Here is a 17,778-nt window from a genome sequence, read left to right as displayed (position 1 = left end):
CTGGTTCTGGTTCTGGTTCAGGACGTGATTCTGGTTCAGGACCTGGTTCTGGTTCAGGACCTGGTTCTGGTTCTGGTTCTGGTTCTGGTTCTGGACCTGGTTCTGGACCTGGTTCTGGACCTGGTTCTGGTTCTGGACCTGGTTCTGGTTCTGGACCTGGTTCTGGACCTGGTTCTGGTTCTGGACCTGGTTCTGGTTCTGGTTCTGGTTCTGGACCTGGTTCTGGACCTGGTTCTGGACCTGGTTCTGGTTCTGGACCTGGTTCTGGTTCTGGACCTGGTTCTGGACCTGGTTTTGGACCTGGTTCTGGTTCTGGTTCTGGTTCTGGACCTGGTTCTGGTTCTGGTTCTGGACCTGGTTTTGGACCTGGTTCTGGTTCTGGTTCTGGTTCTGGACCTGGTTCTGGTTCTGGTTCTGGACCTGGTTCTGGACCTGGTTCTGGACCTGGTTCTGGACCTGGTTCTGGTTCTGGTCTGCAGGGTCTGGTTTCCCCGACGGCTGAAACTCTGAGACGCAGCCAGAGAAGAAGAAGAAGCTGCCGTGGCGAAGCGGGACCCGGGTCTTGGGCCCCCCAGGGCCGGATCGGGGTCTGTTAGGGCCCCGGGGCCCCGCCCTTCAGGGGGTCCTGGTGCAGGGGGCCCCCCAGGGCCGGGTCTTGGGGCCCCCCAGGACCAGGTTAGGGCCGGGGCCCCCCAGGCCCAGTCAGGACCAGGTTAGGGCCATGTTAGGGCCCCGGGGCCCCCCCCTCCTTCAGGGGGTCCGGCAGGGCCCCCCGGTCTTGGTGCAGGGGCGTCTCCTTGTAGATGAACCAGCAGTTCCCGGACCAGAGGATCAGGTTCAGGAACCCAAAGATCTAGAGGGGGGAGAAGAGAGGATCAGATCTGGATCTGGACCCTAGTGGTCCGTAGAGGACCTGATAGAGCCTTATGTTCCTGGCAGAGCTCTCCGTTCTCAGAGTGCAGGTTTACTCGTAGTTCCTAGAGTATCTAAATGTAGATTTGGAGGGCGGGCGTTCTGCTATCAGGCACCATTACTATGGAACCAACTTCCAATCTGGGTTAAGGAGGCTGACACCACCTCCACCTTTAAAACTAAACTTAAAACCTTTCTGTTTAGTAAAGCCTATAGTTAGTGTTTAGTAAACCTCTAGCTGGTGTTGGTAAATCTCTAGGTAGTGTAAACTCTAGTGTGTTAGAGTCAGTAGTCATAGTTGCAGCTATAGAACAAGACTATAATAGTTAGTCTCAAATATAGCTTGGTGGTAGATATGCTGCTATAGGCCTATGCTGCAGGGGGGACCGACATGATCCAAAACGTACGAAAAAATGTACGAAAAAACGTATGAAAAAAAACGCACGAAAAAACGTATGAAAAAATGCACGAAAAAAAGTACGACAAAACGTACGAAAAAATGTACGAAAAAACGTACGAAAAAACATACAAAAAAACATACGAAAAAACGTACGAAAAAAGCCGCACGAAAAAACGTACGAAAAATCGCACGAAAAAACGTATGAAAAAACGCACGAAAAAACGTACGAAAAAACGTACGAAAAAACACACGAAAAAACACGAAAAACGTATGGAAAAACGCACGAAAAAACGTACGAAAAAAACGTACGAAAAAATGTACGAAAAAACGTACGAAAAAACATACAAAAAAACATACGAAAAAACGTAAGAAAAAAGCCGCACGAAAAAACGTACGAAAAATCGCACGAAAAAACGTATGAAAAATCGCACGAAAAAACGTATGAAAAAACGTACGAAAAAATGTACGAAAAAACATACAAAAAAACATACGAAAAAACGTACGAAAAAAGCCGCACGAAAAAACGTACGAAAAATCGCACGAAAAAACGTATGAAAAAACGCACGAAAAAACGTACGAAAAAACGTACGAAAAAACACACGAAAAAACACGAAAAAACGTATGGAAAAACGCACGAAAAAACGTACGAAAAAAACGTACGAAAAAACGTACGAAAAAACGTACGACAAAACGCATGAAAAAAACGTACGGAAAAACGCATGAAAAAACGTAGGGAAAAACGCACGTAAAAACGAACGAAAAAACGTACGAAAAAACGCACGAAAAAACATACGAAAAAACGTACAAAAAAACGTACGACTAAACGTACGATAAAAAACGTACGAAAGAATGCACGAAAAAACGTACGGAAAAATGCACGAAAAAACCTGCGAAAAATCGTACAAAAAGAACGTACGACAAAACGTACGAAAAAAAACGTACGACAAAACGTACGAAAAAACTTTTTTCTCTTTTGTACATGGTGCAGCATCCTCTGCCGGTGGTGAAGAGCATCTCTGAATGCAAAACACCGGATCCTGCAGCGTGGGAGTGAGAGGGGCAGGGTAACGGCCCGGTCCGGGTGACGGCCCGGTCCGGGTGACGGCCCGGTCCGGGTGACGGCCCGGTCCGGGTGACGGTCCGGGCAGGCGGGGGAGAGGTTTGTCCCTCAAGACTCCTGGCCCCGCCCCTTCTCAACCTTTCCCCGACCCTGAACCCCAACCTGGGACTTGATGATTGGGCCGGAGCTTCTGGAGCTGCTGCTTCCACCTGCAGGTCTGGATCAGGACTCTAGTGGGGTCTGGATCAGGACTCTAGTGGTCTGGATCAGGACTCTAGTGGTCTGGATCAGGACTCTAGTGGATCAGGACCCTAGTGGTCTGGACCAGGACCAGGACTCACCACGGAGGCGTTGAGGCGGCCCATGGCCGGGAACTCCCCCGGTTCACAGCTCAGGTCCCGGTCCAGGTCCCGGTCCAGGATCTGGGTCCTGGACCGGGACCTGGACTGGGGCTGGTTCAGGACCAGGACCAGGACCTGGACTCACCACGGAGGCGTTGAGGCGGCCCATGGCCGGGAACTCCCCCGGGTCACAGCTCAGGTCCCGGCAGGAGGCCACCAGGTGGGTGGGGTTGGTCGCCCACTTCACATCGGTGAGACCTTTCCCCCACGCAGACGAGGAGACCAGCCACAGGAAGGAGAAGGAGGCGGTGAGGACCAGGTCCTGGAAGAGAGGGGGGGTTAGAACCTGGACCTGGACCAGGACCTGGACCAGACCTGGACCTGGTCCAGGACCTGGTCCAGACCAGACCAGCCACAGGAAGGAGAAGGAGGCGGTGAGGACCAGGTCCTGGAAGAGAGGGGGGGGGTTAGAACCAGAACCTGGACCAGGACCTGGACCAGACCTGGATCTGGACCAGACCAGGACCTGGACCTGGACCAGACCAGACCAGGACCTGGAAGAGAGGGGGGGTTAGAACCTGAACCAGACCAGGATCTGGACCAGACCAGGACCTGGACCTGGACCACGGCTACCACGGTCTCAGTGTTGGGGCTGGTAACCATGGCTACTATGGCCTCAGTGTCGGGGCTCGTAACCATGGCTACCATGGCTACCACGGCTACCACGGCCTCAGGCTCTACAGAAGCTGACACAGCAGAAAAGCTTGGTACCAAATAGAAGCAGCACGTCAGCTGTGTGGAATTATTTTAGATGATGATGATGATGATGATGATTATTATTATTATTATTATTATTATTATTATTATTATTATTATTATTATTATTATTTCAGGAGCCATTCCCAGGTGTCTATGTTTTATGTTGTCAGTATGAATGGAGGAATGCTGGACCGGTTCCCCCTCCGTCTGGGGGCTCCGGCGGCGCCGGGGGCCCGTGGAGGTACGGTGGGGCCCTGGAGGGCCGGCCCCCGTCAACTTGGATGGCCGGTGGGGGAGCGTGGGCGTCCTTCCAGAGCTGGCTCTACTGGCCCTGCCTCCTGGCTTCGGCCTCCGCTCCCCCTCCTGCCCCCCCTCCTGCTCCCCCTACATGGACCCGACCAAGACTAAGATCTCAAGGCTCGCTGTCTTCAAGTGTCCTGCTTCCAGGACGACCACACGGGAGGAAACGGCCGGCCTGAGAGACGGTCTCACCGGCCTGAGAGACGGTCTCACCGGCCTGAGAGACGGTCTCACCGGCCTGAGAGACGGTCTCACCGGCCTGAGAGACGGGTTCGCCGGCTGGGATTTACAGGAAGAAAACCAGGTCTGCATAACGACGGTTATGGCAGCACAGCTTAACGACTGGACCAGACTGCAGTGTTTTGGGCACCGAGTATCATGACCCCATACTGGTTCTACTGGACTCAGGTACTGGTTCTACTGGTTCTACTGGACTCAGGTGAGGGTTACGTACGATGATGGGTCCGCGGGCCGTCTGCCGGTACCGGTTCTGGTAGCCCAGGTACAGCACCAGCGTGCCGGTGCAGTACAGGAACCCGAAGACGCCGACGCAGACGAAGAACTGGGCGGAGGACGAGAAGTCGCCCTGCAGGAAGGTGGCGTTGCCCTGGGACCCGTTACAGGAGGGCACGTGGTAGGGGTGGAGGGGCAGCCTGGGGGGGAGAGAGATGTTAGCATCGCCGTTAGCATCGCCATTAGCATCGCCGTTAGCAGAGGTCTCCAGGACCTGCAGGACCTGCAGGGTCCAGGACCTCCAGGACCTGCAGGACCTGCAGGGTCCAGGACCAGGACCAGACTCAGACTCACCTCAGGTGCAGGTCTGTCCACGAGAGCAACGGGAGAGAAACCAGATTTAAACACCGAACAACAACCATTTCAAGAGGAAGTCATCACTAATCAGTTAGACTCAAACACAAACGGGTCAGGACAGACGGTAAACGGGTCAGGACAGACGGTAAACGGGTCAGGACAGACGGTAAACGGGTCAGGACAGACGGTAAACGGGTCAGGACAGACGGTAAACGGGTCAGGACAGACGGTAAACGGGTCAGGACAGACGGGTCAGGACAGACGGTAAACGGGTCAGGACAGACGGGTCAGGACAGACGGTAAACGGGTCAGGACAGACGGACAGACGGTAAACGGGTCAGGACAGACGGTAAACGGGTCAGGACAGACGGTAAACGGGTCAGGACAGACGGTAAACGGGTCAGGACAGACGGTAAACGGGTCAGGACAGACGGTAAACGGGTCAGGACAGACGGTAAACGGGTCAGGACAGACGGTAAACGGGTCAGGACAGACGGTAAACGGGTCGGGACAGACGGTAAACGGGTCAGGACAGACAGTAAACGGGTCGGGACAGACGGTAAACGGGTCAGGACAGACGGTAAACGGGTCAGGACAGACGGTAAACGGGTCAGGACAGACGGTAAACGGGTCAGGACAGACGGACAGACGGTAAACGGGTCAGGACAGACGGTAAACGGGTCAGGACAGACGGTAAACGGGTCAGGACAGACGGTAAACGGGTCAGGACAGACGGTAAACGGGTCAGGACAGACGGTAAACGGGTCAGGACAGACGGACAGACGGTAAACGGGTCAGGACAGACGGTAAACGGGTCAGGACAGACGGTAAACGGGTCAGGACAGACGGTAAACGGGTCAGGACAGACGGTAAACGGGTCAGGACAGACGGTAAACGGGTCAGGACAGACGGTAAACGGGTCAGGACAGACGGTAAACGGGTCAGGACAGACGGTAAACGGGTCAGGACAGACGGACAGACGGTAAACGGGTCAGGACAGACGGTAAACGGGTCAGGACAGACGGACAGACGGTAAACGGGTCAGGACAGACGGTAAACGGGTCAGGACAGACGGACAGACGGTAAACGGGTCAGGACAGACGGACAGACGGTAAACGGGTCAGGACAGACGGACAGACGGTAAACGCGTCAGGACAGACGGTAAACGCGTCAGGACAGACGGTAAACGGGTCAGGACAGACGGTAAACGCGTCAGGAGGTTAGAGGGTTAAAGGTTGCAGGTTAGCGTTAGGGGTTGGAGGGTAGGGGATAGATGTTAAGTGTTCGGGAATGGGGGTTAGGGGTTGCAGGTTCGGGAGCTGCAAACTGCTGTATCTACTAAGCTGGAACCACCTGGAACCACCTGGAACCAGCTGGTACCAGACTAAACCAGACTGCAGGTGAACCCCCCGGCGATGCCGTAGCCGCGGCGGGCGGGGGCTAACGGCTAACCGCTAGCGGCCGTATGTACCTGAAGGGGTAACGGCTAGCGGCCGTATGTACCTGAAGGGGTAACGGCTAACGGCTAGCGGCCGTATGTACCTGAAGGGGTAACGGCTAGCGGCTGTATGTACCTGAAGGGGTAACGGCTAACCGCTAGCGGCCGTATGTACCTGAAGGGGTAACGGCTAACCGCTAGCGGCCGTATGTACCTGAAGGGGTAACGGCTAACGGCTAGCGGCCGTATGTACCTGAAGGGGTAACGGCTAACGGCCGTATGTACCTGAAGGGGTAACGGCTAACCGCTAGCGGCCGTATGTACCTGAAGGGGTAACGGCTAACCGCTAGCGGCCGTATGTACCTGAAGGGCTAACCGCTAGCGGCCGTATGTACCTGAAGGGGTAACGGCTAGCGGCCGTATGTACCTGAAGGGCTAACGGCCGTATGTACCTGAAGGGCTAACGGCTAGCGGCCGTATGTACCTGAAGGGCTAACGGCTAGCGGCCGTATGTACCTGAAGGGCTAACCACTAGCGGCTGCATGTACCTGAAGGGGTAACAGCTAACGGCTAGCGGCCGTATGTACCTGAAGGGGTAAGCGCTAACCGCTAGCGGCCGTATGTACCTGAAGGGGTAACCGCTAGCGGCCGTATGTACCTGAAGGGGTAACGGCTAACGGCTAGCGGCCGTATGTACCTGAAGGGGTAAGCGCTAACCGCTAGCGGCCGTATGTACCTGAAGGGGTAAGCGCTAACAGCTAGCGGCCGTATGTACCTGAAGGGGTAACGGCTAACGGCCGTATGTACCTGAAGGGGTAACGGCTAACGGCTAGCGGCCGTATGTACCTGAAGGGGTAAGCGCTAACCGCTAGCGGCCGTATGTACCTGAAGGGGTAAGCGCTAACAGCTAGCGGCCGTATGTACCTGAAGGGGTAGCCGAAGTCGGCCTGCACCGGGACGTCCCCGCGGGGACACTTGACCAGGAAGTGGGAGGATCCGGAGTAACCGCCGGTGGTGGCGAAGGCGAAGATCGCAAAGACCTGGGAGAGAAACACAAGGAGGGTTCACACCTGGTAGCCACGGTAGCCACGGTAGCCACGGTAGCCACGGTTACGAGCCCCGACAGGAGGCCAGGGGAGGGTTCACACCTGGTAGCCACGGTAGCCACGGTAGCCATGGTAGCCATGGTAGCCACGGTAGCCATGGTAGCCACGGTTACGAGCCAACACTGAGGCCACGGTAGCCATGGTAGCCACGGTTACAAGCCCCGACACTGAGGCCATGGTAGCCGTGGTTACGAGCCAACACTGAGGCCATGGTAGCCATGGTTACCAGCCCCGACACTGAGGCCATGGTAGCCGTGGTTACCAGCTAACACTGAGGCCATGGTAGCCATGGTTACGAGCCAACACTGAGGCTGTGGTAGCCATGGTAGCCATGGTTACCAGGGGAGGGTTCACACCAGACCATCACATGATGCTGTTGTTTCAGCTTCCACCTCCCAGAATTCCCTGCTGTCACATCCTTCCCCCCAGGAAACTCCAGGAAACTCCAGGAAACTCCAGGAAACTCCAGGAAACTCCTCCCTCAGAGACGGAGCTCCAGCTCCGACCCCTCCACTCACATCCACACCTTCACGTGAGAGGAAACCGCTTCATATTCTAGGTTTTTAAATGTCCCCACAAGCAGCGTAACACCTAAATAATAAGCCCTTAACCTAAACCATGACCCCTAACCTTAAACCTTAACCTTAAACCTCAACCCTTAAACCCTAACCTAAACTTTAACATAACTTTAAACCTTAACTCTCCTGTTTTATCCCCGAGGAGGAAACTGGTCGTGATTCTTCGTATCTCTGAGTTTAAAGGAAATGTGAGTGTTGTGCAGAAAAGCAGCTGATAATAAGAGTGTTGTGCAGAAAAGCAGCTGATAATAAGAGTGTTGTGCAGAAAAGCAGCTGATAATAAGAGTGTTGTGCAGAAAAGCAGCTGATAATAACGGCAGCTCTGCTGACGGGACAGAGACAGGAAACAGGAAACAGGAAGAGCAGAGGGACAAACTATTTCCTCCAAGCAGAACGGAGAGCTGACTGAGCAGAAACACATCGTATCGTGGTGGAGTCAACGAGATCGGACCAGAGACCGTCAGGCTCGTTAGCAGAGACCGTTAGCAGAGACCGCTAGGCTCGTTAGCAGAGACCTCGTTAGCAGAGACCTGGGCCACGTGTTGATCAGCTGATCAACACATTTACAGAAGCCAAGGAGGATCAAAACTAGAAAAATGTCCTCGCAGAAACTTCAAGAGTGCCACAGGGGCTGCTGCTCATTTGTAAACATTGCTGCTTTTTTCAGCAATAAAGGTGAAGGACTCAAAACTAAGTCCGATGACACCACACACGACTCTCTGTGTCAAACCATTGAAAGCATCCAGCCATTAGCATTTACTGAGTGTGTGTGGGGGGGTATTTAATTAAAAAAAACATATATATATATATATATATATATATATATATATTATCATGAACCTGTTCCCAGCAGGACTAGGGATTGTCTAAGGTCAAAGGTCAGGGTTCAGATTTCTCCATTTTACATGTTAAAGTATATGAAGTCTGTACTGACTGAGTCATGTGACCAGTTCTGGCTGAATGACTCAGCAGCTGAGCTCTGGTTGCCCCGGCAACAAGAACCTCGACTTCAGAACCTTCCGGTTTGGCTGTGAGAAAAACCCAGACTTTGGCTTCTGACAAGGTCTCAAATAACTCCGATTTGTGAGAAAACCGTAGCTCGTAGCAGAAAAACTAAAACATCGTGAGAGACACAGAACCCGGCAGATTCTGACAATCTTAATTTTATTCAGATATTCCTTAAAATGAGTGAGTAAGCTCAGTGCGAAGACAGAGTGAGATTCTTTTGATTACATTACAGTGAATGGAGACTGAGGCAGGAATTGGCACCGCTTTAGCCCCCCCGTTTAAATTTTGTGCATACCCCGCCTGTCAAAGTCACATTTTATAAATCCCAACACCTATGTCTACATTCTGACCAAAAATTATTTGTCTCCTTTTTACGGTTTGGCTGTGAGCTCGAGTTACAAATAAAGATTTGGGTTATTTTTTACTGTTTCTCCCACTCTACCAACCGACACCCGCACTCTAGATTTGACAAAAAAGTGATTTCCAGTCCTCGCTTGAGCGCTCATATCTTGAAAAGTTTACATTTTAGGAAAAAAACTGTTTGGAGTTTGGAGGGTTTGGAGAGAGAAGAGAAGTTTTCCTCCGTTTTGAAGTTTGAATGACATTTCTACGTGCAGGTATGAGAAAGTTAGGTGACTGAGAAAAAAGGTGAATTTTGGCTTCTTTTTTTTTTACATTTTCCCATCCACTTTGAATGGGTTTTTTTGGCCGTTTTTTTTTGGAATAACTTTGGGAAAAATGGGAATTTCAACACCAAAAGTCATAGCACACGATTCCCGATCGAGACACACATTTTGATATATGATACCCCTGGGTCCTCCAAAATCTGTAGGAGGAGTAGCGAACCGAAATCTGTCCGGAAAATGAATAACAAACACATCACACGTAAATATAATCAAACACAATCCAGACCAATGCCCTGATGATGTCATCAATGGTGATGACATCATCATCAATGGTGATGACATCATCAGTGACGATGGTGATGACATCATCAGTGACGATGGTGATGACATCATCAGTGATGATGGTGATGACATCATCAGTGACGATGGTGATGACATCATCAGTGACGATGGTGATGACATCATCAGTGATGGTGGTGATGACATCATCAGTGATGATGGTGATGACATCATCAGTGATGGTGGTGATGACATCATCAATGTTGATGGTGATGACATCATCATCAATGGTGATGACATCATCAATGTTGATGGTGATGACATCATCATCAATGGTGATGACATCATCAGTGACGATGGTGATGACATCATCAGTGACGATGGTGATGACATCATCAGTGACGATGGCGATGACATCATCAGTGATGATGGCGATGACATCATCAGTGATGATGGTGATGACATCATCAGTGATGATGGTGATGACATCATCAGTGATGATGGTGATGACATCATCAGTGATGATGTCATCACCATCATCAGTGACATCAGCAGCTCCACCTCTAAACTCCTCTGGCGCTAACAGCGTTTTCAGAATTAGTTACAAAACATTGTAATAGTTTTTATTTGCTAAATGTTAACTGATGGTTAACTAATCCGTTTCTGTCACCACTTAAACGTTTAGAATCTACTAACTAACCACTTTACTTGTTAAGAAGTTACTGACTAATCCTGACTTGTTTCCTGCAGAGAAATAAAGACGCAGCAGCAGAAACGTCCTGGAGACAAACGTTCATGTGGAAGAACTGGTTAATCAGTAACACCACGCTGCAGGGAGACACGCCTTATACACACACACACACACACATATATATAAACACACACACACACACACACACACACACACACACACACACACACACACACACACACACACACACACACACACACACACACACACACACACACACACACACACACACACACACACACACACACACACACACACACACACACACACACACACACACACACACACACACACACACACACACACACACACACACACACACACACACACACACACACACACACACAAATAAAGGACCAATTATCCAGTAAAACATTAACCAGGACAAGAGAAACGTTGTTGCTGCTTCAGATAAAGTTCTAACTCGTACGTGGAGACAAGCAGGACCTGCAGGAAACTGAGACAAGCAGGACCTGCAGGAAACTGAGACAAGCAGGACCTGCAGGAAACTGAGACAAGCAGGACCTGCAGGAAACTGAGACAAGCAGGACCTGCAGGAAACTGAGACAAGCAGGACCTGCAGGAAACTGAGACACGCAGGACCTGCAGGAAACTGAGACACACAGGACCTGCAGGAAACTGAGACAAGCAGGACCTGCAGGAAACTGAGACAAGCAGGACCTGCAGGAAACTGAGACAAGCAGGACCTGCAGGAAACTGAGACAAGCAGGACCTGCAGGAAACTGAGACAAGCAGGACCTGCAGTAAACTGAGACAAGCAGGACCTGCAGGAAACTGAGACATGCAGGACACTGACATGGCCACGGTTACAGTTTTTGTTTTAATTTATTTATTTAAATCTATTTATGTTTTAAATTTATTTATTCTTTTATTTAAAAGGTATTGTGACATGAAAAACAAAATTTTCTTGATTTTTTGTGTTTTGTTGGGTGTCTTGACATCAATTACACCCAAAAAAAACGAACTTTTAACATTCAGTGTATTGTGTGCTTTCTGGGATTTTCCGCATAATTATGCAAAAACGGCGCATCTGGTTTGGTGGCGGACCGTTACGTATAGACCCGCTAAATCCCCGCCCCCTCCACCCAGCCCCCCGCCCATCAGCACTGAGCATGGCTGGAGGGAGAGAGACGTCTCTCCCTCCAGCCATGCTCTGCTTTTTTTTCCTCCTACGACCTCAGATCAGACGCTGCATAAGCATATTACTAAGCGGAGGAAAAGAAACTCAGCTCAGCAGCGGCGAGCGAAGAGGGAAGAGCTCAGCGCCGAATCCCCGTCCGAGCGGCTGGCGTGGGAAATGTGGCGTACGGAAGACCGCTCGCCCGGTGTCGGTCGGGGGAGTCCTTCTGATGGAGGCTCAGCCCGTGGACGGTGTGCAAGACAAAATCACATACCATTGATCCACTGTCTGCTGGGGGGGGGAGTTTGGGGGAGAGGAGGATTGGGGGGGGGGGGGGGGGGGGGGGGGAGAGGAGGATGGGGGGGGCAATGATTGACAGGAAAGGGGGAAAAGGACGTGTTTTTCACAGGCAAAAAACACTGTCATAAAAGAAGCCAGGCATGGAGTCCTAGAGTGAAGTTTTTCTTGTTACACCCTTTTAGACACATTTGAGGGATATTGGCCAAGACTTTTAATAGTGTTAAAAGCATGTTAAAAATGATGTCACAATACCTTTAAACATATATATTTTCTTTGAATGAGTGTAAACATGATCGAGGAATAATTCTATTGGGATTTAAAAACGGAATAAACCAGACACTTAGGAATTAAGTTTAATTCAGAATGGCCATTTTCATTCAGAATTAAGTGTTTACATGGTCATATTCAATCATTTTAAATCGGATTTAATTTGAATTCTGAATCAAAGAGGAATTAAACTTCCCATGAAAACGCACTGAGTAACAGAGACACGCAGGACATTAATAAATAAAATACATTACAATTATATTAAAAAACAAAAAAATAAATAAAATAAGTTAAAAAAGGAAATTAAAATAAAAAACGAATAAAATAATTTAAATACATTGAAAAAAAATTAATTAAAAAAAATAATAATAAAATTAAAAAAGAAAAGAAGTAAAAAAATAAAGAAATAAAACAAACGTGTGGGACATGCAGGACATGCAGGACATGCAGGACTCCAGGACATCCAGGACCCTCTCATGCTCTCCGGAGCAGCAGTTCAATCATCCCAACTATGCGTCTCAGCTGCCAACGTTCCTCACACTCACATTTCTGCAGCTGGAGACCCGGAGAAAACTCAACCCTAAACACTCCTGTACTACTAGTACTACTGCTAGTACTAGTACTAGCAGTAGTACTAGTACTACTGCTAGTACTAGTAGACCCGGAGAAAACTCAACCCTAAACACCACAGTACTAGCAGTAGTACTAGTACTACTGCTAGTACTAGTAGACCTGGAGAAAACTGAACCCTAAACACCCCAGTACTAGCAGTAGTACTAGCAGTAGTACTACTGCTAGTACTAGCAGTAGTACTACTGCTAGTACTAGCAGACCCGGAGAAAACTGAACCCTAAACACCCATGTAGTTCCTGTAGTACTAGTACTACTACTAGTACTAGCAGTAGTACTACTGCTAGTACTAGTAGTAGTACTACTGCTGGTACTAGTAGACCCGGAGAAAACTGAACCCTAAACACCCTTTACTGCAGCCGGTGAGGGGGCGGAGTCAGGAGAGACTCCACCCCTTTCCTGTGCAGGCCGCAGGCGGCGCACCCGGGTGCTAACCCCCCCCCTCATCGCCATGACAACAGACAACGGTACGACTGACCAATGATGAGTCATCAGCGTAGAGTCTAATCTAACAGTTCCTTCAGGGTCTGATTTATCCCTGATTTATCTACATTAGTAGCTTCTTAGAGCTACAATAGTAGCTTCTTAGAGCTACATTAGTAGCTTCTTAGAGCTACAATAGTAGCTTCTTAGAGCTACAATAGTAGCTTCTTAGAGCTACATTAGTAGCTTCTTAGAGGTACAATAGCAGCTTCTTAGAGCTACAATAGTAGCTTTTCTTTTAGAGCTACAATAGTAGCTTCTTAGAGCTACAATAGTAGCTTTTCTTTTAGAGCTACAATAGCAGCTTCTTAGAGCTACAATAGCAGCTTCTTAGAGCTACAATAGTAGCTTCTTAGAGCTACAATAGTAGCTTCTTAGAGCTACAATAGCAGCTTCTTAGAGCTACAATAGTAGCTTCTTAGAGCTACATTAGCAGCTTTTTTCTCCAGCTAGAAGGAGAAGAGATTTGAACCCGCCAGGTTCAACTCTTTCGTTTGCTCAAGAGCCCTGGCTCTATTTAAAATGTTGTAAATGTAAAACACGTCTGCCGTTCACACGTTCACACGTTCACACGGCCGCGTTAGTTTTCAATTCTGACGGGTTTTATTCCTCATTTGTTTACAAGCTTAATTTCCATCATCCGTTCATTTCCATCATCCGTTCATTTCCATCATCCGTTCACCAGAAACTTTAATAACTTATAAATGTAATAAATTTAGACACTAATCACCACGACCTCCTAAAAGGGGCAGGCGGTGGGTTTCCTCCCTCCTACTTCTCCCCTCTGTGGGGTTGCCGGTGGCCTGGGTTCTTCCTTGTCGGCCTCTGGTCTCGCGGGTGGCGGGGTTGCTCCCCCCCCTCCCCCACTATAGATACACTTCAGGTGGAGCTTTGTTTGGTTTATCACACACACACACACACACACACACACACACACACACACACACACACAACACACACACACACACACACACACACACACACACACACACACACACACACACACACACACACACACACACACACACACACACACACACACACACACACACACACACACACACACACACACACACACACACACACACACACACACACACACACACACACACACACACACACACACACACACACACACACACACACACACACACACTTTGAAAAAAGTAACTAAGTAAAAGTAGAAATACCATAACTGAAAAAAACTTTGGTAAAAGTTAAAGTCACCGATAAGAAAATGACTTGAATAAAAGTCTTAAGTATATTTAATGTGAGCTACTTTAAGTATGAAAAGTACAAGTAAAAGTATTTTATAGTACGCATGAAAAGAATCAACAACCAACAATTATCCTTCCCTTGTTTTATTTTTATTTCACCTAAAAACAAACTGTCTTTCTTGCTAAATATTATTCTTTGATTATTTTAATTTGTAACGAGTAACGAGGCGGCAAATGTCAAAGTAACGAAGTTAAATTATATTTTTTAACTTTCAAATGTAGTAAAAGTAAAAGCCACTCCTTTCACTTCAGCAGGTCCAGTAAAGTCCAGCCCGGTTCTGGGAGACCAGAACCAGAACCAGAACCAGAACCGCTGAGTCACTACACACAGACACTGGAACTGGACCGTCGGTATCAGACAGAACCGAGCTGGTACCAGCTGGTACCAGCTCGGTTCTGGCTGATTCTGGCTGGTACCAGCCGGTTCCGACCCGCGGGTCGGTTCTACTCACCCACTCCAGGACCCGGATAAATCCCAGCGGCTCCTTCAGCGGTCCCAGGTCCAGAGAGAACCCGCTCACCAAACCCTGGGGAAACAGAACCGGGTCAGAACCAGAAACAGAACCAGAACCGGGTCAGAACCAGAAACAGAACCAGAACCGGGTCAGAACCAGAACCAGAACCAGAACCGGGTCAGAACCAGAACCAGGTCCAGAGAGAACCCGCTCACCAAACCCTGGGGAAACAGAACCGGGTCAGAACCAGAACCAGAACCAGAACCGGGTCAGAACCAGAACCAGAACCAGAACCGGGTCAGAACCAGAAACAGAACCAGAACCAGGTCCAGGGAGAACCGGCTCACCAAACCCTGGGGTTATATATATATATATATATATATATATATATATATATATATATATATATATATATATATATGTATTAATAAAAAAAACTGACTGCAACCGTTGTGTTTGTTCGGACTTATCTTAAATATCTTTCTACAGATAATAATAGCTTGTATTTGAGGATTATTCTGAAGAGAACGTTCTGTAGTTCTGCAGGTAACTAAGACTAGTCTTTGTATGAATACTTAATATTTGTTTTTATAAACTAAAAAAATGCAAAAAATAAAGAAAAAAAATAAAAATAATTTAAAACAAAAATAATAAAAAAAACAGACAAAAAAACAACTTAATTTTTAGTATGTACATTGTTTACATGTATGTAAATTCATATGCAAGTAAAGTAACTTAATTTTGATAAATAAAATAAACTTAACACAATTAAGTTGACTGTAAACAGAAAATTAAGTTTATACAAAGACCAGTCTTTATTGATCTATAGAATAATCTACAGAATAATCTACAGAATAATAATAATCTACAGAATAATCTACAGAATAATCTACATAATAATGTACAGAAAAATCTACATTAACCTACAGAATAATAATAATAATCTACAGAATAATAATAATAATCTACAGAATAATAATAATAATCTACAGAATAATAATAATAATAATAATAATAATAATAATAATAATAATCTACAGAATAATCTCATGCAGGTATTTCTTGAATGCAAGTAGATCAAGTAGATATTTGGATCAGTGTTCATGACAGGAAGCACAAACTTCCAACTCACGAACTCACCTGAGCTGAGTTATATGTATATATATATATATATATATATATATATATATATATATATATATATGTATATATATATATATATATATATACACATATACCACTCACTCACCTGAGCTGCCTCCATGTTGGATCTAATGATAATATTAAATTCATATATATGTATACATCTAGGATCCACCACTCACCTGAGCTGAGTTATATATATAATATGTGTGTGTATATCCACTCACTCACCTGAGCTGCCTCCATGTTGGATCGACTCTTCACCTGAGGAAGAAAGTTCTGAATATAAATATAAAACCTGGACTAACGGAACCGGGACGGGTCCAACAGAACCGGGACAGAACCGGGGGAACTAAGGAAGGTTCGGTTCTCCGGTACCGGCTCGGTTCCGCTCACCTGTTAAACTTTAAGTTAAAGTTAAAGTTAAACTTTTACGACCCAAAGTTTCGACGCAGCAGCTAAACTGGTAGCTGCTTCTTCTTCTACGGTTTAATACCGGCAGAACGAGAGAGAAGTGCGCATGTCTGCCCTCTGGTGGAGGACGGAGGGAACTACACCAATAATAATATGGAATAATATATATATATATATATATATATTTTAATATATCATATATTTAGTTTAATAGTTATATATACATATTTTTTATTATTATTTTTGGGCATATATATATATATATATATATATATATATGTATATATATATGTATATATATATATATATGTATATATATATGTATATATATGTATATATATATATATATATATATATATATATATATATATATATATATATATATATATATATTCTTTTATTATTGGGCTCAGAAACTTTTTTTTTTAACTTTCTAACTGCATATATATTAATGGTTAATACCATGTTGGTAAAAAAACCTAAGGCATATATACATTACATCATATATTTTAATGTGTCATATTTATTTTATTAATACGTGTGTGTGTGTGTGTGTGTGTGTGTGTGTGTGTGTGTGTGTGTGTGTGTGTGTGTGTATTAGGGCTGGCCGATATATCAAGATTTTAATATATATCGATATATTTTCAAACGCGATATGGTACGAGAAAATATTGTTTATATTGATAAAAAAGGGAAAAAAATATGATTTTGATATAACTTATTTTGTGACAAATTGACTTGAATGTTTTATTTGAGATTGTCACAAATGTTTTGTTATTTGCACAACTGTCAACCTCAGTGGAAAAGTCTGCCTGTTACTGTCTACATTGTATTAATTACACTGTATTTTAATTTAATTGTTATGCAGGAAAGGGATATTTGTTTTATTTTATTCAAGAAGCATTTTTATTCTATATATGCAGCAGTTTATTTTTATTTCATTAGTTTTATACATGTTGATATTGTGCAGACCTCTGTTAATAAAGGAACCTGTGTGACATTTGGCACGAGGCTTGTATTAAAACTGACTGTTTTTTTAAGGGTTTGATCAGAAAAAATGAATGAACAGATATGCTAACAGAGATGCTATGCTATAATGCTATAATGCTATAATGGAAACCCCAATTATGGCACAGAAAAAATATGGATATATATTGAGTATCAACATTCACCTAGAAAATATCGAGATATGACTTTTGGTCCATATCACCCAGCCCTAATATATATGCACTTTTAATATATAATATATTCAATTCAATTCAATTTGTATAGCGTCTAATACAACAAAAGTTGTCTCCAG

At 46.3% G+C, this 17,778-nt stretch overlaps 1 protein-coding gene across 3 annotated transcripts; it reads right to left on the bottom strand.

Moving 5' to 3' along the window:
• Window positions 1-476: 476 nt before the first annotated feature.
• LOC133448220 (synaptophysin-like protein 1) lies at window positions 477-16,546 on the bottom strand. 3 transcript variants are annotated; one of them, XM_061726556.1, is made up of 6 exons: window positions 16,296-16,546; window positions 14,919-14,993; window positions 6,945-7,060; window positions 4,227-4,425; window positions 2,859-3,035; window positions 477-853 (listed from the first exon to the last, which is right to left on the bottom strand). In XM_061726556.1, exons 1-6 carry the CDS (start codon window positions 16,308-16,310, stop codon window positions 725-727), a joined length of 711 nt encoding a protein of 236 aa, XP_061582540.1. In that variant the 5' UTR covers window positions 16,311-16,546; the 3' UTR covers window positions 477-724. The 3 variants fall into 3 exon arrangements, with proteins under 3 accessions (XP_061582540.1, XP_061582541.1, XP_061582542.1); XM_061726557.1 differs by lacking the exon at window positions 16,296-16,546 and adding an exon at window positions 16,171-16,187; XM_061726558.1 differs by lacking the exon at window positions 477-853 and adding an exon at window positions 2,624-2,654 and having other exon boundaries at window positions 2,837-3,035.
• Window positions 16,547-17,778: the final 1,232 nt, after the last annotated feature.

The sequence above is a fragment of the Cololabis saira genome, chromosome 8 (assembly GCF_033807715.1).
Source record: "Cololabis saira isolate AMF1-May2022 chromosome 8, fColSai1.1, whole genome shotgun sequence".
NCBI lineage: Eukaryota > Metazoa > Chordata > Actinopteri > Beloniformes > Belonidae > Cololabis > Cololabis saira.
This window is presented reverse-complemented; position numbering and strand designations above follow the sequence as displayed.

Bases quoted from the DNA above. Each gene is read 5' to 3' on its own strand.
- LOC133448220 (XM_061726556.1), bottom strand. The intron at 4,426-6,944 runs GTACATACGGCC...TCTCCCCCCCAG, and splicing joins GACTTCGGCTACCCCTTCAG to GCTGCCCCTCCACCCCTACC. The intron at 854-2,858 runs GTGAGTCCAGGT...TCCCCCCTCTAG, and splicing joins GCCGCCTCAACGCCTCCGTG to ATCTTTGGGTTCCTGAACCT.